At 51.2% G+C, this 21,587-nt stretch overlaps 1 protein-coding gene across 2 annotated transcripts in view; it reads left to right on the top strand.

Moving 5' to 3' along the window:
• KAZN (kazrin, periplakin interacting protein) overlaps positions 1–21,587 on the top strand; it is a 511,204-nt gene that overhangs the window by 422,605 nt on the left and 67,012 nt on the right. For both annotated transcript variants that reach the window (XM_033228238.1, XM_033228237.1), the window contains exons 3-4: positions 10,458–10,594; positions 19,149–19,319. In XM_033228238.1, the coding sequence (XP_033084129.1) occupies positions 10,458–10,594; positions 19,149–19,319 (308 nt within the window). The remainder of the gene's footprint in view (positions 1–10,457; positions 10,595–19,148; positions 19,320–21,587) is intronic.

Raw genomic sequence — 21,587 nt, 5'->3', positions numbered from 1 at the left:
CTCAGAGGTTGTTGGTGACCGGCATGGAAAAGCCAGAGCTGGTCCCAGAGAGGATGGTGGGAGGGAAATGGAGACGGTGATGTGGTCAACCCTTTTGAACATTTTTGTTCCAAAACGAAGAAGAGAAATGGAATGAGCGCTGGAGAGGGACATGAGATCAAATGAAGATTTTCTGTGAAAGATGTGAGAGAGAATCGCATGTTCCAATGATGCTGAGAAAAATTCAATAGAGGGCACATGCCAAGTGCAGAGAACTCAGATGGTCCGAGGAGCCTCTTGTACCAAAGGGAAGCCTCAGTTTCCAGTTGAAGGGAAGGCACACCAGCAGCCAGGCTAATAGCGGGAGAGCCTGGTAGGAGAAGTGACCCTCGCACTCCTGGGCCTGGGGTCTCACCTCTGTGGGAAGCACAATGTCTGGGGTCTTTCCCTAGCCCTGGGCACCTTAAAATGTGAGCGCTCTGGATTAGCAGAAACTTTGGTCCACTTGAGTCTTCTCATTCCTGGCTGGGATGTGGACACAGTTCACCAAGTCCAAGGCAGCTAGTAAGAACTTCAGCCATGCCGTGGCCAGCTCTGAGATCACCAGGACTGATGCTCAGGGTTCTGTCAGGAGGCACAGGGAAGTTAGCATGGCCTGTCCCTCCCAGGGAGGGCAAGAGGAGACAGGCAAAGAAAAACAAGATGTCCTCTGCCCTCATGGCACAGGATCCTGCTGTCCCTGGGGCTGTCCACCTCATTCAGTCATTCATTTGAAAGTCACTATTTCCTGAGCACTTACTATGTGCCAGGCACTGCTGTAGTTGTGGAGGATACAGCAGTGAACGGGATGGACAAGGTCCCTGCCCTCCAGGAAGTTATATCACAGGTTGGGAGTGGACATGAAAATAAAGTAAAAATAAGTAAAATAAGTAAACAATAAGCAAAACTAAGTAAAATAACATAAAAATAAGTAAATTCATTAATCCTTCACTTAGCTTTGGCCCAGTTGAAGGAAATAAAATCTGCTCTTTCACCCTTAACCTTGCTGTTTGGAGTTCATTTGCCACCATCTCACTGGTGTGAATAGACTCATTTTCTATCAGTTGAGAAAATTGGTTCTCAACTGTTTTGGGTAAGTAGAGTTGCCCTTGGCTCCATGGAGTATGCTGATAATTGGCACAGCACTGACCAGAGTAGTTCTCAAACATGCCAGCCCCAATCAGGCACTACTGGCATCTGCCTCCCTGTCAGGGGCAGAGCTAGCAAATCTGCCCTGTTTCCCTCCCATGCCATGGCAGACATCCCTAATCAACCCAGCTTCCTAGGGAGCCTAGTTGATTAGTCATGTCTGCCCTAGCATGTTACTGGAAAACAAGAAGCTATTCCAGATACTTGCCTTGCCCCAGGCAGGAGGTTGGAAAGGTCATGCTGACTAGCTTTCCAGAGCACACTTGGAGAGAGGTTCTGTGTGGCATCTGGAAGGATCATGAGCCTGAGCGTCAAAGTTCTGGAGTCAAGTTCCAGGTCAGCCACTTGTTGGCTGTGCGAGCCGGTCAACCCACTTCACCTCATGGTGAGAAGATAAAGGAAATTAACATTGTGAGGAGCAGACTGGGTGCCTGTATCCCAGCACTTTGGGAGGCCGAGGCGAGCGGATCACTTGAGGTCAGGAGTTCCAGACCTGAGCACCACCTGATGTGACGAGAACCTGATTAGCCTTTATAAAGTAGGTTAAACTTTAACCTTTTCCGAATTCACCTTACTCATCTTTGAAACAGGAAAAGACCAAATAAACCAGTGGCCACCCATCCCAGGACCATAAATCAGTGGCCCTGAACTTGCTGCCCTCGACTGGCCCTTTCCTTCTCCCTGACCTGGGTCTCTTCCCCAGGGCTCTTTACTTGGAAACCTGCCTATTGCTCAAGTCAGCCTGTATTTTCTGGGACCTCCTAGAGCCTGAGCTCAGGCCTGGGAGCCATGGGAAGCCGGAAGACAGGAAGAGAGGCTAACACTTACTGAGCACCCACTGTATGCAGCCGAGGTCTGTCCTGGGTCCTGTCACATAGAGCCTTGCCAGGTAGAGACGATCATGCACAGCTTAACAGCTGGGGATAGGGAAGCTCAGAAAAGTTGCATGTGGGGTCTCAGGCCCCCAGCTACTAAGGAGCAAGTGACAAAGGTGAGGTCTCTTGGGATTTCAGAAGCTAAATGGAAGCTCACAGAATCCAGCACCCTCATTATGCTGAGGGAAAACAGGCTTTGAGGGAGGGAAAAAAGCAGCACCAGAACCTGGGGCCCCCGCCCCCAACTCCGAGGCTGTATCTTTCTGAGGTTCTCGTCTCCCAAAATGCTCAAGGTCAGCACCTCACAGTCATTCAAGACCAGATAGCTTGTCCCTATGGGGCAGAAATGATTATACAGTCATCGGTCGTCTGGATCTATGGGTTCCACATCCATGAATTCAACCAACCACAGATCGAAAATAATTTGGAAAAAAAAAATGGATCTTTGTGCCTGTACTGAATATGCACAAGACATTTTTCCTTCATTCTTCTCTAAACAACACAGTGTAACAACTACTTACATAGCATCTACATTGTATAAGATGTTATAGGTAATTTAGAGATGATTTCTAGTACACGGGAGGATATGTGTACATAATTTGCAAATACTATGTTTTATTGGGGACTTGAGCATCTGTGGATTTTGGTATTTGGGGGAGCTCCTGGAACCAATGCCACACAATATTAAGGGTTGACTGTCAGCTGTCGTCTACAGACGAGGAAACTGAGGCTTAATCAAACTTAGGCAGATTCCCAAACCAGTGCTTTTTTTTTTTTTTTTTTTTTTTTGAGATGGAGTCTCGTTCTGTCGCCCAGGCTGGAGTGCAATGGAGCGATCTTGGCTTACTGCAAGCTCTGCCTCCCGGGTTCACGCCATTCTCCAGCCTCAGCCTCATGAGTAGCTGGGACTACAGGCGCCCGCCACCACGCCCGGCTAATTTTTTGTATTTTTAGTAGAGACGGGGTTTCACCATGTTAGCTAGGATAGTCTCGATCTCCTGACCTCGTGATCTGCCCGCCTCAGCCTCCCAAAGTGCTGAGATTACAGGTATGAGCCACCGCACCCAGCCCCAAGCCAGTGCTTCTAACTTAGCTGCCTTGGCCTAAGAGTCGGGAGACCTCAGCTGACTCTCTGTGCATTGGGCATTCTTGCTCCTTCTCTGGGCCTCAGTTTCCCCGTCTGAGAAGGGAAGCTGAGCTGGAAGAACTCCAGGAGCCTAACATTCTGATGGGTGTTTATTAGAGGTTTGAGTCCCACAGATTGGTTTGCCAGGCTTTCTGGCCCTAACCTGCACACCCCTCATTTCGCAGAATGTAGTTCCTGAAGGTTCCACGAGTCAGGAACGTTGCATGGAAAAGAAAGGGGGGGCCCCCTGCTGGCAGCAGCTGGGATCATCTGACGTGGACCTATTCCTCCCTCCTCACCTCTGAGCCCACGTATGTCCAGGGTACGCCCAGGCTGGAAATTTTTACAAGGGCTCCTGACCTTGGGACATCCAGGATTGGGCCCACAGTGGCTGTTTGTTTAGTTTGAGATGGAGTCTCGCTCCTCCATGTCCACATCTGGGTTAGGGGCTGTGGCATCCAAAGGCAGAGTAGGAAGAAAGGTCTGTGGTGGGAGCTTGAAGACAAACTGAACGTCACCTCATTGTGTACATGACAGAGCCCAGAGGCTCCTTTGTGTCGTTTTTAGTTGTTCTCCACTGGGCATTCATTCCTAAAGACTCAGCTTTCATGTTTTCTCGGTCTTTCGCCTGGCAGGGCCCAGCCCAGAGACGTGCCACCATTGTGGGGCCACAGCTGGGCCCCTGGTTACACCCTAGTCTCAGGCATGCATGTAGCCACCTCTGAGTTGGAAAAATAGGTCCCTCCCCACACACCCTCCCTCCCACCCCCAGAGTCCCCACATTCCCAGGAGCTGGCTCGTCTCATTCCATGATCCTGCAGGGCCTGCTGGGCATGACATCACCAGTCACCATGGCAGTGGTTCCAGTGGCTTGGCTGCTGGAATAGGACCCGCGTGGGTGAAGCCAGATGATTGGGAAGTTGCGCAGAGCACTGGAGAGCTAGGGGCTGAGTCAGGAGGCCAGTCCCAGAGAAACACAGCCATGCCTTGCAGGCTGGCAGCTCATCTTGCATTAGGAGCATTTGGGGAACATCAGAACGGGTTTTGAAGGAGAGAAAAAAGCAGAGCTATGAGGAAGAAAGGAAGAGTTCCAGCCAGGTGCGGTAGCTCACACCTGTAATCCCAGCACTTTGGGAGGCCAAAGCGGGCATATCACAAGGTCAGGAGATCGAGACCATCCTGGCTAACACGGTGAAACCCCGTCTCTACTAAAACTACAAAAAAATTAGCTGGGTGTGGTCCCAGCTACTGGGGAGGCTAAGGCAGGAGAATGGCGTGAACCCGAGAGGCGGAGCTTGCAGTGAGCCAAGATGGCACCACTGCACTCCAGCCTGGGAGACAAGGCAAGACTCCATCTCAAAAACAAACAAACAAACAAACAGAAAGAGTTCCATTGCATCATTTTCATAGCTGTGTGTAGATTTTAAGTTATTTATTGGGGGCCCATCGCACCGGCCTCATTGTTTGTGTAGAGTTGCAGCACCTGCCATGTGCAAACTGGATGTCGTCTCCTTGTGTACACGACACAACTTGTGGCACCTTTGTGTTATTTTTGGTTGTTCTTTACCTGGCATTCATTCCTAAGGATTCAGTTTTTGTGTTGTCTTGGTCTTTAGCCTGGCAGAGTCCAGCCCAGAGTTGGGCAGAGCGAGGAGCACCCATGGAAAGGAACCGTGAAGTGAAGCCTCATGGGAGAGGGTGGCAGCACGTCTCACGGCCTGCCCTGGTGTGTCTGTTAGGAATGTGCTGGGCTGCATGTAACAATAAAACCCTAAAACATGGGGGTTTGTTATTCTCTTGCTGTAAGGCATCCTGGCTGGATGGTACCATCAGGGACCCTGGTCCCTTCTGTTTGTTTTTCTCCTCCCCATTCTTAGCTCATATTTTCCATCCTTGTGCTCAAAAAAGGGCTTATAAAGAAAACTAGATTTCCCAGTGGGTATCTGTGTGCATCTTAACTGCCAGAAGTGTGACACGTCCCGCTTGCAGCTGCAGGGGAGCTTGGGAAATTGAACATTTTAGTGGGCACATTCCCTGCCAAACAGAATTGGAGCATCATGGTGACGTGGAGGGTGGATGGTGCCAGTGCCAGCCATAGGTGTGAGTTCGTCTCCTCTGTGAGAGCGTCAGCCTCCCACAAGGCAGGAACCATGTCTGGCTCACCCCTGTCTTCACAGCAGCAAGTCTGGCATATAGTAGGTGCTTAACTGAACAGTTTGGGGAGAGTTGCAGGTCCCCTCTTAGGCAGAAGTGAATAATCTAAAGGCACAGGCCCTGCTCGTACTCTCAGAGAGCCCCAGGTTAGATGCAGGAGGCATAGCCCCTGCCCCACCATGGAGGCGGCCCACATGTTGCACACACAGAGCCAGGCACACGTACACACACCCCTTGGACTGCTGGATAAATGATAAACACGGATGGAGCAGCAGGGAGACCCAGAGAGGCCGCAAGAGGCTGCACTTCACCCCCTCAAAGGCCATTTGTGAGAGGAAAGGCCCGGGAATGCCATATTGGAGGCCTGGGGGATCCCCTCGCAGGGTCTCCAACTGCCAAGAGCAGAATCTGGAGTTTGGTTCTCATGGAGATGAGGATAATGTAGGAGGCAGTGCAGAGCCTAGGGGGCTGGGGGGCGTTCATTTCCAACCAGAAGGCAGAGGCATGATTTCCCTGCCAACCAGAGGGCAGTGGTGTAAATCCCCCAGGGAGCCCATGCGACCTGCTCAGTGGCATCCTCTTTCCACTGGGGCAGGAGGGCCCAGTGAGGCTCCGAGGAAGCCACAGTGATAGCATGGCTGGGGTTGGCGCCCCTGCCCTCCAGGAGCCACTCCCCAAGCTCGGCAGTGCTCCCCCGCTACTCTCCAGCCCGCCAGCATGAAAGCAGCCTGAAACTGAGTCAGGCACCCGTTCAACCCCAGCTGTGCCATTAACCGGCTGTGTGGTCTTTGTTTCCCCCTCTGTGAGATGGGATGATAAAAATACTCACCCATGCACCTGCCTGTCCTAGGAGGGCGACCAGGATCCTGTGCGCATGTGCAAATAGAAATTTCCCATTCATCAGCGACAGCGGCGCCTGGCTCTTCCTTAAGGAGCCTTCTGACCGCATTGCATCTTTATTTTTATTTTGATTTTTATGTCTGACTTTATTTTTTGAGACAGTCTCACTCTGTCTCCCAGGTGGGAGTACCGTGGTGCAATCTCAGCTCACTGCAACCTCCACCTCCAGGGTTCAAGCGATTCTTGTGCCTCAGCCTCTGGAGCAGCTGAGACTACAGGCACCCGCCACCATGCCCAGCTAATTTTTGTATTTTTAGTAGAGGCGGGGTTTCACATGTTGGCCAGGCTAGTCTTGAACTCCTGATCTCGACTGTTCTGCTCGCTTCTCAAAGTGCTGGGATTACAGGCCTGAGCCACTGCGCCCGGTCATACATCTGTAGATGTTGGGTTTTCTTAATGTGAGATTCACCAGCAATGTGGTCACACCATGTGAGGGGCAGGGCACAAAACTAGCCTAGCTGTGCCAGGGCCTCCCACCCACTGCCTGAGGCCTGCAGGGCCCACCCCCTGCCTGGCAGTAGTAAAGCAGAAGACTCCTCTCTCCATGGACTCCACTGTCGCGGCCCTTTAAGGTTCCGGCCCAGCAGGCCTGGAATTCTGGCCCTGGTGACCTAAGCTGCTGCTCAGCCAAGCCAGCTGGGAGAGGACAGACCCAGCTACGGGAGCCTGGAAGCTCAAAGCTGGAATTGAAAGAGCTGCCTGAGACCTGGGGTCCCCACTGCGTGGACCTCCTCCCCATGACTCTGCACATGGTGACATGGCCCAGCTCACCCGCCTCCCACCTGGGGAGCTTATGTTGGACACTGGGCCAGGAGCTCAGAGTCCTCAGTCCTTAGGCCATACCTGGTGTCCCCAGCTCTCTCATGTACACAGGCTGAGTTTGCAGGATTGGACGTTCAGGACAAGATGGGATGGCACAGTCATCACCATCCCGTATTCTGCCCTCAGCTAGCCTTGGGGCTGGGGACCCTCCAGGTTTTGGGAGCTTCACTGTGGAGGCAGCAGAACATAGGGTCAAATGTCCACTTTGGGGTCAGACATGGCTGTGTGATTTTAAACAAATAACGTAACCACTCTGGCCTTGTCAGGCCGGAAGTTTCCAGAGCCAAAGGGTTGCTTTGCCTCCCCAACCCCCATCACCACCTCCACAATTGCAGACACAAAGAGCCTGTGGAGAGGGGTTAGCCTCAGAAACCTCTCCTTGGTATTCTCTCCAGAAGAGGGACGGAGTGCTCGGGGTCTGGGCAAAGGCCATGGAGTCCACCCTATAGTCAGAGGCTGCCCTGAGTCTATTCCATGCACCAAGGAGCAGCGCTGTGGGGAAAGAGAGTCTGGAGGGGGCGGACGTCATGCTGCTTGCAGGCGGCTACTCAGGGTGTGTTTTGTTTTGTTTTGTTTTGTTGGTTTGCTTTGGTTTGGTTTTAGAGACTGGATCTTGCTCTTGTTACCCAGGCTGGGGTGCAGTGGCATGAACATGACTCACTGCAGCCTCGATCTCCTGTGCTCAAGCAATCCTCCCACCTCAGCCTCCCAGCCTCCCAAGTAGCTGGGACCACAGGCATGCACCACCACAATCAGCTTATTTTTTTAATTATTACTTTTTGTAAAGATGAGGTCTCACCATGTTGCCCAGGCTAGTCTCGAACTCCTGGGCTTGAGCGATCCTCCTGACGGATCCCAAGATGCTGGGATTGCGAGCATGAGCCAAGACGCCCAGGCTTATTTGTTTTGCTTTTTTAACAGCTTTATCAACCTGTAATTCACATACCATACAATTGATCCATTTTAAGTGTCCAATTCAGTGGTTTTTAGTATGTTCACAGAGTTATGTATCCACCCCAACAACCAATGTGAGAACATTTTTACTACCTCAAAAAAAATCCCATACTCATAGCTACCACCCCTCCATCCCCGATCCACCCCCACACCTGCCCTGAGGCAGACACTTTTCTCCTTTCTGTCTCTATAGATTTCCCCATTGTGGACATTTCATATATAAACTGAATCCCAAATATATGGCCTTTAGTGACTGGCCTTTTTCACTTAGCATGTATTCAAGGTTCATCCATGTTGTTGCAAATGTCAGTACAGTTGGCCTCTTTATCCATAGGTTTCACATCTATGGATTCAATGAACCTTGGATCAGAAATACTCAAGGGACCAGACACTGTGGCTCATGTCTGTAATCTTGGGAAGCTGAGGCAGGCAGATGACTTGAGGTCAGGAGTTCGAGACCAGCCTGGCCAACATGGTAAAACCCCATCTCTACTAAAATTACAGAAATTTGCCTGGCGTGGTGGTGGGCACCTGTAATCCCAGCTATTCAGGAGGCTGAGGCAGGAGAATCACTTGAACCCGGGAGGCGGGAATTGCAGTGAGCCGAGATCACAGCACTGTATCCCAGTCTGGGTGACAGAACAAGACTCTATCTAAAAAAAAAAGGAAAAGAAAAAAAAAACTCAGGAAAAGAAAATGAATGGTTGTATCTATACTGAACATGTACAGATTTTTTTCTTGTCATTATTCCCAAAACAGTACAGTGTAACAACTATTCATATGGCATTTGTATTTTACTAGGTATTGTAAGTGATCTAGAGATAATTTAAAGTATATGGGGGGATTGTGTAGGTTGTTTGCAAATACTATGCCATTTTATATAAAGGACTTGAGCATCTGTGGATTTTGGTGTCCACAGAGAGTCCAGGAACCAATCCCCATGGATACTGAGCAATGGCCCTCCTTGTTTTTATTTATTATTAAGTAATATTCCATTGTGTGGATATATCTCATTTCACTTATTTATTTATCCACTGGTGGACTTTCAAGTTATTTTCACCTTTTTGGCTCTGATGAATAATGCTATAAACATTTGCATATAAGTTTTCATGTAGACATATGTTTTCATAGCTCTTGGATGTATGCCTAGAAGTAGAATCTCAGGGTCGTATGGTAAGTTGATGTTTAATCTTTGGAGGAGCTATCAGACTTTTCCAAAAGCAGCTGCACCATTTCACGTTCCCGCCAGCAGTGTATGAGGATTCCAGTTTCTCCACATCCCGCCAACCCTTGCTATTGTCTGTTTTCTATTTTTAGCTATTCTAGTGAGTGTGAAGTGGCATTTCATTGTGTTTGATTTGCATTTCCCTGATGACAATTGATACTGAGTTTTTTTCATGTGCCTATTGGCCATTTCTTGGAGAAGTGTCTGTTCAGATCCTTTGCCCATTTTGTTTGTTTGTTTGTTTGTGACAGAGTCTTACTCTGTCATCCAGGCTGGAGTGCAGTGGTGCAATCTCAGCTCACTGCAACCTCTGCCTCCCAGGTTCAAGCAGTTCTCCTGCCTCAGCCTCACAAATAACTGGGATTACAGGCACACACCACCACGTCTGGCTAATTTTTGGTATTTTTAGTAGAGAGGGGGTTTCACCATGTTGGCCAGGCTGGTCTTGAGCTCCTTATCTCAAGTTATCTACCCGCCTCGGCCTTCCAAAGTGCTAGGATTACAGGCATGAGCCACCGCACCTGACCTGCCCGTTTTTTAAATGGTTTCCTGGTCTTTTTATTATTGAGTTGCAAGATAGACTTGTATATTTCAGATAGAAGCCCCTTATCAGATATAGGATTTGCAAATATTTTCTCCCATTCTATGGGTTGTCCTTTACTATGATATCCTTTGAGACACACATGTTTTTAATTTGGATGAAGTCCGATTTATCTGTATTTTCTTTCGTTGCTCTACACTTTTGGTACATGTCTTGGTGTGTGTTTTTAACGTAATACTTCTCCCCACAGAAGAAATGAGGCAGGAGGGGCTGTTGGGCTGGACTGAGTGGTTCCGGTGGGCTCAGGGTGGCCCTGGGGTTCCTTTTGACAGGGAACTGAGGCCCTGTCCGCTTCCTGAACCATGGGCCTCTGGAGCCCACCAGGACTCTGTCCTTTGTTATTGAACACTCAGCCAGCTCAGGGCTGGGAAAGCAGTTTCCACAAAGACTTGCTCCCTGGTCTGATCGACACAGCTGAGATGTGAGAATCGGGGCTTTTGACATAGATGAGCCTGGCTTGGAATCCAGGGAATGCCACCAAGTGGCAGGGCGCATGGGAGGGACACTTCGTCTTTCTGAGCCCTGTTTTCTCACCTGTTGCAAAGGTGACAGTGGTGATGCCACTTCTCAGCACTCAGGCATCTGGAAGGGACAGCTGGGGTTTTGAGAACTAACTCTCTCCTTTATCCCCAGCCATGAAAGCTGACCGGAAGCGCTTAAAGGGCGAGAAGACGGACCTGGTGAGCCAGATGCAGCAGCTGTATGCCACACTGGAGAGCCGCGAGGAGCAGCTCCGAGACTTCATCCGCAACTATGAGCAGCACCGCAAGGTCAGCCGCCGCCCTGCCCTGCCCTGCCCTGCCCTGCCCTGACCTCCCCTCCCCTCCCGACACACCAGCTCCCACCTCCCCTGCTGGCTGGCCACCTTCACAGGGTCTGCCTCTTGAATCCCCAAACACAGATAGGGAGGCCTTTGATTTGTCCAGCCAGGCCTAGGCACCGAGATAAAACCAGCACAGCCCCCGGAGGGGAACCTCTATGTCTCCTGGGCAAACAGGACAGCATGAACTCAGGAGTCCAGAGGGCTCAGATCCCAGCTCCTCGTGTGTGTGCCCTTGTGCATCTCCCTTGACCTCTCAGAGCCTCAGTTTCGTCTCTGCAGAATGGTGATTGTGGTGGACCTTTCAAAGCTACAGTAAGGATTCAATGAGATGATGAATGCCGAGCACTCAGCCTGGTGCCTGGCACGTAGGAAGCATCATCAATAAGATGCATAGCTAACATGTACTAACACCATAATAAAAGTGTGACGAGAGAGCTGGGGAGCCCCAGTGAGACAGCAGGAAGTTCTGCCTGTAGGGAGGGAGTCTTGGAAGGCTTCACGGAGGAAATGACATTTGCATTGGGCTCTGTGGGGTGAATAGGAGTTTATGGGTCAGATAACTGAGGAATTTGTTTCACCATGTATCTCTCTGGTATCTGTGGTATGACATGCCAAAGAGGACAGCAAAACTTAAAAAAGAGTCAGTCCCCTGGCCAGGCATGGTGGCTCACGCCTATAATCCCAGCACTTTGGGAGACCAAGGTGGGTGGAATGCTTGAGGACAAGAATTTGAGACCAACCTGGCCAAAAGCCCATCTCTACTAAAAATACAAAAATTAACTGGACATTGTGGTGCACGCCTATAGTCCCGGCTACTCAGGAGGCTGAGGCACGAAATCACTGGAACCCAGGAGGTGGAGGTTGCAGTGAGCCGAGATCGCGCCACTGTACTCCAGCCTCGAGCTGAATGCACCTCCGGCCTCCGTTTTCTGCCCTGCGTAGGCACCTGGGTCACAGCCCTTGTCACAGGGTGTTCAGCTTGAGGCTCCTTTTCTGAGCAGTGGGAAGCAACAGGCCAGGTGAATGAGTCCCTTCCCAGATGCTGCCTCTGAGCCGGAGTTAAGAGACCAGAGTATTCCAGACTGGATTGGAATCTAGATGCTTGGCCCCCACCACCCACTTTGGTCTTCACCAGTGATTGCTCACTGTCACCTCCCGGACACGCACATCACTTCCTTTCTATGATGAAAGGAGCCCCGAGAGTTCTCTGGGCCAGGCCGCCACAGCCCCTGACGGGGATCTGGGACTTCTAGCTGCCCTCAGTGCCCAACTCAAGAGCAGGACCCGGCTTCCCCTACCCTGCCTACCTGTCCCCCCCACCCCCGCCACCTTGCCTGCTCGGCCCTGCCCTCCCCTGCCCTGCTCGCCCAGCTCCCCCTGCCCTGCCTGCTCAGCCCAGCCCTCCCCTGCCCGCCCAGCTCTCCCTGCCCTGCCTGCTCAGCCCAGCCCTCCCCTGCCCGCCCAGCTCTCCCTGCCCTGCCTGCTTGGCCCAGCCTTCCCCTGCCCTGCCTGCTCAGCTCCCCCTGCCCTGCCTGCTCCGCCTGGCTCCCCTTCATGTTAGATGAACTGAGCCTCCCCATGCCTGCCACAGGCAAACGGTTTGGCAGGAAGGGGATGACCCAGAAGCGAGGCAGAGGGAGGCAGGGGAGCCCACAGAGGCTGCTTTCTCAGACTCTGGCGTGGGAAGCAGCTCGTGGGCCTGGGGTCTGCTCCTTAGGGCGAGGCTCTCTCAGCAGTATTGCCTTTGGCCACCAGCAGGGAGTCAGAGGCCAGGGGCTCAGAGTGACCTCCATGCAGAGGGAGGGGTAGGGGACCCCGCTCTCCTGTCTGATGATGCAGGTACACGTGTATGCTCACAGGCGCGTGCTGTGGGAGTTACGGCGTGTACTTCGAGAGCTGCAGGCAGAGTTCTCAGAGCCTCGTGGTGCCCATTCATTTAACACCCACACGGACACTGGGGGGCATATGGTTATCCTCCCATTTCACAGATGAGCCGACAGACACAGAGAGGGGAGATAACTCATCCACAGTCATGCAGCCGGTGATGGCAGGGCAGGGGCTTACAGGGCCTGGGTGCAGAGCCTGCGTGCCTTCCCCCTGCACTGTGCGCCTCTTCCCCCAACCCCATCACCCCCTGGCACTCAGCACAGCATCTTCTGTTCGCCTCTGCTCCCTGCCTCACCTTCTGTGTCCACCTCTCTCATTTCTCCATTCTCAGCCCAAGGAGCTTGGTCTTTTTTCAGTGGGCAAGGCAGGGAGAGCCTCTGCCTGACCAGCCCCATGCCCAGGAGCATGGAAACCTAGTTACCTCTTGTTTATTGGGAATGGGATGCAGTGGGGCCACAGAACCAGCCCACAGCCTTCAGTGATGTGCTGGCCCCAGGGCTGACCCTTGTACTTGTCCCCCAAGCCACCAGCTTCCTCCTCCTGTGACCAGGGTTGCACAGGGATTAAGAGCAGACAGCTAGGTTAGAATCTCACCTCTGCACTCGCTAGGGGGGTGGCTCGGGCAAACAGATGACTCTTACTGGTCTCAGCCTTCACATCTGCAAAGCAGGATAAAGATTGCAACTACTCACAGCCCAGTGCTGTCAGCGCTAAGGTTCCCAGGGCATGGAAAGCAAGGGGAAGTAGGAGCATATGCCTGCTACTGTTATTATTATTATCATTATTATTATTATTGCCTTCGTGGATTCGGAGTCAGCCATTTGATCATGAAATTTCCACAGTGGATTTCGAAGCCCCTCTGCTGTCCCCTCACCTGCCACTCCCTGGGGTTGGTCTCATTGGCAAACCCAGAGAAGGAAATGAAGGCCCCAGGTGGGCAGGAGTGGAGCTGTGGCTGGTCCCACACAGAACCCCAGTCGTAGGCCTGCTTTCTGGGAAGAGGTTGGAGAGGCAAGACCTGTGCAGAAAGGAACCCAGACAAGACCTTCTGGGAGGGACAGAGGGTCTCAGAGGACCCAGGAATCAGGAACTAGAAGAAGGAGCTCCCTGAGAACGCATGCCCTGAAGGAGGACAAATCAGGTTTTAGAAAAGCAGCCAGTTACGGTGGCTCACGCCTGTAATCCCAGCACTCTGAGAGGCCAAGATGGGAGGATCACTTGAGCCCAGGAGCTCCAGACGAGCCTGGACAACAGAGTGAGACCTCCATCTCTACAAAAAAAATTTAAAAATTAGCGGGGCAGGGTGGCACACGCCTGTAGTCCCAGCTACTTGGGAGGCTGAAGCAGGAGGATTGCTTGAGCCAGGGAGGTTGAGGTGGCAGGGAGCCAAGATTGTGCCAGTGCACTCTAACCTGGGCAACACAGTGAGACCCTATCTCAAAAAAAGAAAAGAAAGAAAAAAAAGCAAGAGGGTGCTGAGCAGAGTCCAAGAAGATCCAAAAGATGGCACTGTTACCAGGTAATCGTCCTGGCAAGAATTGTGGTGACAGCTACCTTCAGAGGCCACCTCAGCAGGAGCTGGCATGAACATAGTATTACCTATAGCAAATGTTTATTGTGCACCTACTGTATACAGGCACGAATATGGTATTACCAATAGCAGACGTCTATTGTGCACCTACTGTATACAGGCATGAATGTGATATTACCAATATCCGATGTTTATTGTGTACCTATTGTATACAGGCATCAACATGGTATTACCAATAGCAGACGTTTATTGTGCAGCTACTGTTTAAAGCATGAACATGATATTACCAATAGCAGATGTTTATTGTGCACCTACTGTATGCAGGCCATGAGCATGACAAGTAACACATCTATTGTGCACCTACTGTATACAGACATGAATATGCTATTACCAACAGCAGATGTTTATTGTGCACCTACTGTATACAGATGTGAATGTGATATTACCAGTAACAGATGTTTATTGTGCACCTACTGTGCACACACACTGCCCTCATCTCTTCACATTTGCTACTTTAATAGCAATCCTTTGAGGAGTGATTGTGCCTATTCCCCCCATTTAACGGGTGAAAACTAAGACTTAGGTAAAGTCTCAGGCCCAGGGCCCACACCATTATGGAAAGGGTAGAGGCAGGGTGCAAACTCAGAAGGTCTAGTCCCAGAGCCCCGGCCCCAGAGCTCATAGGACCGGGCCTTGCCCGGGCCACCCTCCCCACATCACTCAGTTCGTGTTCAGAGGAACAAAGGAATGATTCCCACTGTTTGCCATTTTCAACAACCCATGGCCGGCCACAGAGAGGAGGTCACAGCTGTCCCCATGAGCTGTGGTAGAGCGCTGGCTATTTCAGCGACCAACCTAGCATTTCATACCAGTGCTTCTCCATGTCTTTTAATGATATGGCAAATTTGTTTTTTAAAATTGTTTGGGCAAAAATGGTACATTTTCATGGGGTTCATAGTGATGTTTGGATCCGTGGAATGTATAGTTATCAGATCAGGGTAATTAATATATCCATCTCGAAGTGTTACATCCATCTCAGATTTGGCAATAAAATCCCCACGGAGAGCACCGTGTCATTTTTTAAGTCATAGGTGACTAGGGGCATCCCCCAAGTCTGACCAGCAGCTGGGGTGGGGTTGACGCTACTGAATAGAAGCCGCGTGGCTGTGGCTGCCGGGGGCAGCTCCCTGTGGCCACAGCTGAGCAGCCAGTGCCACTTGTATTGATCGGCTTCATCATGCCCTTCAGGTTCATTTAGAAAATGAAACTTGGAAAACACTCATTTATTGAAAATTAATACTTTAATACTAAGATGTGAATATTAGAAGTGGAGAGAGTCGCTCCTGTAGGTCCGGCAGATCGGTGGAACAGCAACATTCAAACAATATTTTAGTCACTGTTGGGGTCCAGCCCCATTTTACAGGTGGGAAGGCTGAGGTCCACAAGGGTCAAGTGACTGACCCAAGGACATATGTTTAGAGCCAGTTTAGCAAAACTGAAGCCACAAGTCCTGGTTTTATTTCACCTCTTCCAAGATCTTGCAGTTGGTTATCAAAAATGATTTGCATTTTATATGCAAAATAAATGTTCTCCTGGAACAGGATGACTGGAACCCTCAAGTTCCCTGGCCCACTCGGCTATGCCCACTCAGTCTGCCGTGGCCCACCCAATTTCTCCATGAGACTCCTGCAGGACTCCACGGGAGCAGGCAACAGGAAGGACCCCAGGCCCTGAGCTACTGGGAGTAGGGGAACAGCACAGGAACAAGGCTGCTGGGAAAGCAGGGGTCTTGGCCTGTCCAGAATGTGGCCGATGACCAGGCATGGTGGTTCACACCTGTAATCCTAGCACTTAGAGAGGCTGAGTCAGACAGATCACCTGAGGTCAGGAGTCCAACACCAGCCTGGCCAACATGACGAAAGCCTGCCTCTACTAAAAATACAAAAACTATTCAGATGTGATGGTGTGCACCTGTAGTCCCAGCTACTCGGGAGGCTGAGGCAGGAGAATTGCTTGGAGCCCAGATGCAGAGGTTGCAGTGAGCCGAGATCACACCACTACACTCCAGCTTGGGTGACAGAGCGAGACTCCATCTCAAAAAAATTTGAGAAAAGGAAACAAAAACAAACAAGAAACAGAATGTGGCAAAATTGCAACATCTCCAAAAGCTGTGCCAAATGCACTTTCCCTGTCACATGACTGCAGATGGAAGGGCGACTGGAGGACTCTCCATAAACCCAGCTGAGGAAGTTCACGCAGCAGGCCAGGCAGCCAGGCTGAGGGCTAGACATAGGGTGATTCCGGGTGTAGAGGCCACATTAAAACAGGCCATTTTCATCCCACTACTGTCACCTCCCCAGCCAGCCTTTTTTTTTTTTTTTTTTTTGAAACGGAGTTTCGCTCTGTTGCCTGGGCTAGAGTGCAGTGGCATGATCTCCGCTCACTGCAACCTGCACTTCCTGAGTTCAAGCGATTCTTGTGCCTTGGCCTCTGGAGTAGCTGGGATTACAGGTGTGCATCATCACACTTGGCTAATTTTTGTACTTTTTTAGTAGAGAAGAGGTTTCACCATGTTGGCCAGGCTGGTCTCGAGCTCCTGACCTCAAGTGATCCACCTTCCTCAGACTCCCAAAGTGCTGGGATTACAGACGTGAGCCACTGCGCCGGGCCCCCAGCCCCCAGCCAGACCTATAAGCCCCTGAAGCCCCCTCCTCTCCCCTCCCTATTCCACTCCCTTTTTTTTTTTTTTGAGACGGAGTTTTGCTCTTGTTGCCCAGGCTGGAGTGCAATGGTGCAATCTCGGCTCACCGCAACCTCCGCCTCCCAGATTCAAGCAATTCTTCTGCCTCAGCCTCCCAAGTAGCTGGAATTACAGGCAAGCACCACCACTCCCCGCTAATTTTGTATTTGTCGTAGAGACGAGGTTTCTCCATGTTGGTCAGGCTGGTCTCGAACTCCCGACCTCAGGTGATCTGCCTGCCTTGGCCACACTCCCCTCTTATGTCCATGTGATCCCCGAGTGCTGGCAGCCCCACAGAACCTCAGCTCCCAGGCCCATCATCCAAGGCCCCACGAGGTTTGGCCAAATCCCAGCCTTGTAAATTTCCGCCACCTCCAACCCCCTTCCAGTTCCAGACTTCTCAGGGGTCTCCTTTCCGTTCCTTTCCTGCCTCAGCTACCAGCAGGGATCGAGGCCTCTACCACACTGTCTATGGGCTGGCGGAGTTGTTTTACCTCTGTGGGCCTCAATTTACTCATCTGTGAAATAGGGATAATCATAGTCCCTGCCTGAGGGGTGGTTGTGAGGTTTAAATAATGCACCTAAAACCCTTAGCACTGTACAGAACGTGCCATGAAGTTGCTGCTGAGCCCAGCTTTCCTGCTGCTGCGGAATATGACCCCAAGGAGGTGGGAGTCCAAAATTTGAAAGCACCTACAAGGCCTTCCCACCTGGCCTAGAGCCCTTGGTCTGTTCATGAGTAGTAGCGTGAACCAGTGACTGCAATGAGACAAAAATGATCCTGAGGGTCCCAGTGAGGCTTCCTCCTAATTCAGGGACATTTTATAAGCAGCCTCTTGTATACCAGCGGGTTCTCAGGGACAACCCTTACCCCAGTGGTCAGTTCTACATTGTAGCAGAATTTTTCACTATAAGCTCCAGGAGTGCAGGGATTTTCATCTGGTTTCGTACCAGACAAATATCCACAAATATCGGTTGAATAACAGACCAGTATCAGCTTCAAATAAAGAAAACAGGTTAGAGAGGGCCTGGGGCTTCTTTCTTACATGGGTGGCCAGGGAAGGCTTCTCGGAGGAGGAGACAATTGAGCAGCGATCTGAGTGAAGCGAGCAGGTGCCTGCTGGGAGCCCAGTCCCACGCAGAACTCTCCAGGTGGATTCCCTCATGCAGACCCACACAAACGCTCCAAAGCATATGTGGTGTTATCCCCTGGTTACAGATGGGGAAACTGAGGCAGGGATGACTCACAACAGTCATTGCAAAGCCAGGATTTGGCCCAGGTTCTCCCTGTGTCTCCAGAACCAAGGCCATGGCTACGGCCCTGTGACAGCCACAGAGAAAAGGCCAAGTTCTCCCTTGGCCTCCCCGTCTTTCACCATCTGGAAGTGAGGCCTTCAGAGACAGGTTTGTCAGACAAGGCAGGATCGTGGCCTCCCTCTATGGTCCCAGGCCACACGGGGACCTTGGATTTGCTTTCAGTTTGGTGAATGGGAAGATGGTGGCTGGGTGGATGGGTAGGGCTCCCCGCTGGGACTGTCCTTCTCAAAAGGACGTCTGTTGTTCTGAAACTTTGCTCCGGCCAACAGAGGTCACAGCCCCAATTCAGCTGTCTGGTCCTTCCCTGCTGGCTCTGCTCTGGGGACTGGCACAGCTGGGGCCTGGCCCTTCCCTGGACAATCACAGAAAACAGCTCATGCGGGAGGGCCAGCCTGGGGAGGGGCTTGGGGGAGGCGGCTGAGGACTGTGCTGCATTCAGGACACAGCAGCTATTTCTCTCAGAGGCTGTGACCCTGTGGGTTGGTGGCCGGACCTTGTGGCAGTCCAGACAATTGGGGTCTCTGGTGCCTCCTTACTGTTGATCCTGTTTCCCTGTGATGAACACAATTTACCAAACAGAACAAAGCCCCGGAACAACTATCGCACCCTAACTTCTGTCAGACTGTGTTAAGTATTTCCCACATGTGTAGTCATTTGGTCTTTAGAATTCTTTGAAACAAGTAGGATTGACTCCTGCCCCATTTTACATACAGGGGACCCAGACATGATGAGGCAGAATGACTTACCCAAAGCAGTCATTTGCCCACTTATTCATTCATGCAGCGCAAAAAGGATTTACTCAGCATCTACTGGGTTTGTCTCTGTTCCAGTCTTCCAGCTAGTTTGTGGCAGGGCTGGAGTTCGTGCCCACGGCTTTCCCACCACAGAGCCAGAGCTCCTGGACACATGTGATGGGGCCTCCCGACTTCTTTTTCCATCTAGGGGATAGGCCTCCTCTAGGCGTCCCTGGGCCAGGAGGAGCCTGGCTGTCACACCCACGGTGCTCTCTCCCCGTCCCACCCGCAGGAGAGCGAGGACGCGGTCAAAGCGCTGGCCAAGGAGAAGGACCTGCTGGAGCGTGAGAAGTGGGAGCTGCGGCGCCAAGCCAAGGAGGCCACAGACCATGCCACGGCACTGCGCTCCCAGCTGGACCTCAAGGACAACCGGATGAAGGAGCTGGAGGCCGAGCTGGCCATGGTGAGAACCCTCCCCACCCAGGTGGTCCTGGCATCTGCTAGCAGTGCCATGCTGGGAGCCAGGACGTCTGGCATCGACTCACATCGGAGACCTAGGGTGGGGTGGGTGGGGCAGAGCAGGACACAAGCAGAGGGTCAGGGTCCGCAGCGGGAGGGGGCTTTCTGCAATGCATCGTAAGTATCCCTCCAAGACCATACCCCCAGAGCCTGGACCAGGCTTTTATCCACCTGCCTTGGGCCCAGGGAATGTGGAGATGCTGGGAAAACACTCACTTTTCCACACATCCCAACCTACTGTTAGGAAAAAAAAGGCCAAGTGCGATGGCTTATGCCTGTAATCCCAGCAGTTTAGGAGGCCGAGGCAGGCAGAAGATTGTTTTTGAGCCCAGCAGTTTGAGACCAGCCTGGGCAACATGGCAAAACTCCTTCTCTACCAAAAAATTCAGAAAAATTAGCCAGGCATGGTACATGCCTGTAGTCCCAATTACTCCAGTGGCTGAGGCAAAAGGATTGCCTGAGCCCAGGAGGTGGAGGCTGTAGTGAGCCACTGCACCCCAGCCTGGGCAACAGTGAGACCCTGTCTCCAAAAAAAATTAAAAAAAAAAAGGAAAGGGAAAAAAAATGTTTGTTTAAAATATACATATTTGCTTAGGAAAATATTTGGGAGGAAATACATGGAAATATTAACATTCATTCTCTCAGAGTGGTAGCGACTTTTATTTATTTGTTTGTTTATTGGCCTCTTTTCAAATGTCTCTGCAGCAAAAATGTCTTACTTGGGTCATTAAGGAAACAAATAATTCTTTCCTAACCCAAACCAAACCCTCAAAATACTTCCAGACACTTTGTTTTCCCAGGAGATGCTTAGCCTTTGTGTGTGGGGACAGAGGGTCTGGGTTGGGAGAGAGAGCCCTGGAGGTCTGTTCTGCCTGCTCCTATGTGACCTTGGGCTGCTCGCTCAACTGTTCTGGGCTTCGGTGCCTTTAACTTGTTACTGCGCTGGGAGTGGGGTCTTTTTTTTTGAGACAGAATCTTTCTCTGTCGCCCAGACTAGAGTGCAGTGGCATGATCTCAGTTCACTGTAAACTCCGTCTCCCGGGTTCAAGTGATTCTCCTGCCTCAGCTTCCCAAATAGCTGGGATTACAGGCACCTGCCACTGCTCCTGGCTAATTTGTGTATTTTTTAGTAGAGATGGGGTTTTACCATCTTGGCCAGACGGGTCTCAAACTCCTGACCTCATGATCCACCTGCCTCAGCCTCCCAAAGTGCTGAGATGACAGGCGTGAGCCACCGTACCCAGACTGGGGTCTTAATCCCACCCTACCTTCCCCATAGGGTGGCTGGGCAGTTACAGGGAGCTTGTGGCTAGAGAGGCCTCCAGAAGCCACCAGGGGCTGAGTGTGACAGAGGCCGGGAGGAGAATGTGGGAAGAGCTCCTGAAGAGTAGGGACAGGGGGAGGACGTAGCTCTTAGAGGATTTGTTGTTCTGCAGAGAGCTGATGCCAGCTAACAGTGTGGTTACAGCCATGTGATCTGGGTTCGAATCCAGCCCCAGGTGCTTCCCAACTGTGTGACTTTGAGCAGGAGCCTTCACCTCTCTGGACTCCATATACATCAACTCAAAACAGAGATAATGGCATATAGAGTTGACTCTTAAACAACACAGGGCTTAGGGGTGCTGATCCCCTGTGCAGCTAAATCCATGTATAACTTCTGACTCCCCTAGACCGTAACTGCTCGTAGCCCACTGTTGACCAGAAGCCTTACTGAGAACAGTCAGTAAGCACATCTTTTGTGTGTTAACTGTCTCGTTTTCTGTATTTGTATTAGTTCATTCCTACACTGCTATAAAGAAATAGTTGAGACTGGGTAATTTATAAAGGAAAGAGGTTTAATTGACTCACAGTTCTGAACCGTTGTGAACGCCTCAGAAACTCATAATCATGGCGGAAGGCAAAGGAGAGAAGCAGGAACCTTTACAAGGTACCTGCCATTACAAGATGGCAGGAGGGAGAATGAGCACAGGAGGAACTACCACACGTTTATGAGCCATCAGATCTCATTAGAATTCTACCACTATCACGAGAACAGCATGGGGGAAACCAGCCTCATGATCCACTTACCTCCACCTGGTCCCTCCCTTGACACGTGGGGATTACAATTGGAGATGAGATTTGGCTGGGGACCCAGAGCCAACCATATCAGTATTCTTTGAATAAAGTAAGCTAGAGCAAAGACAATGTTATTAAGAGAATCAGGCCAGACGTA

The sequence above is a fragment of the Trachypithecus francoisi genome, unplaced genomic scaffold, assembly GCF_009764315.1.
Source record: "Trachypithecus francoisi isolate TF-2019V2 unplaced genomic scaffold, Tfra_2.0 Lachesis_group12, whole genome shotgun sequence".
Classification (NCBI taxonomy): domain Eukaryota; kingdom Metazoa; phylum Chordata; class Mammalia; order Primates; family Cercopithecidae; genus Trachypithecus; species Trachypithecus francoisi.
Note: the sequence above shows the minus strand (reverse complement) of the source record. Positions and strands in the feature narration are given on the sequence as shown.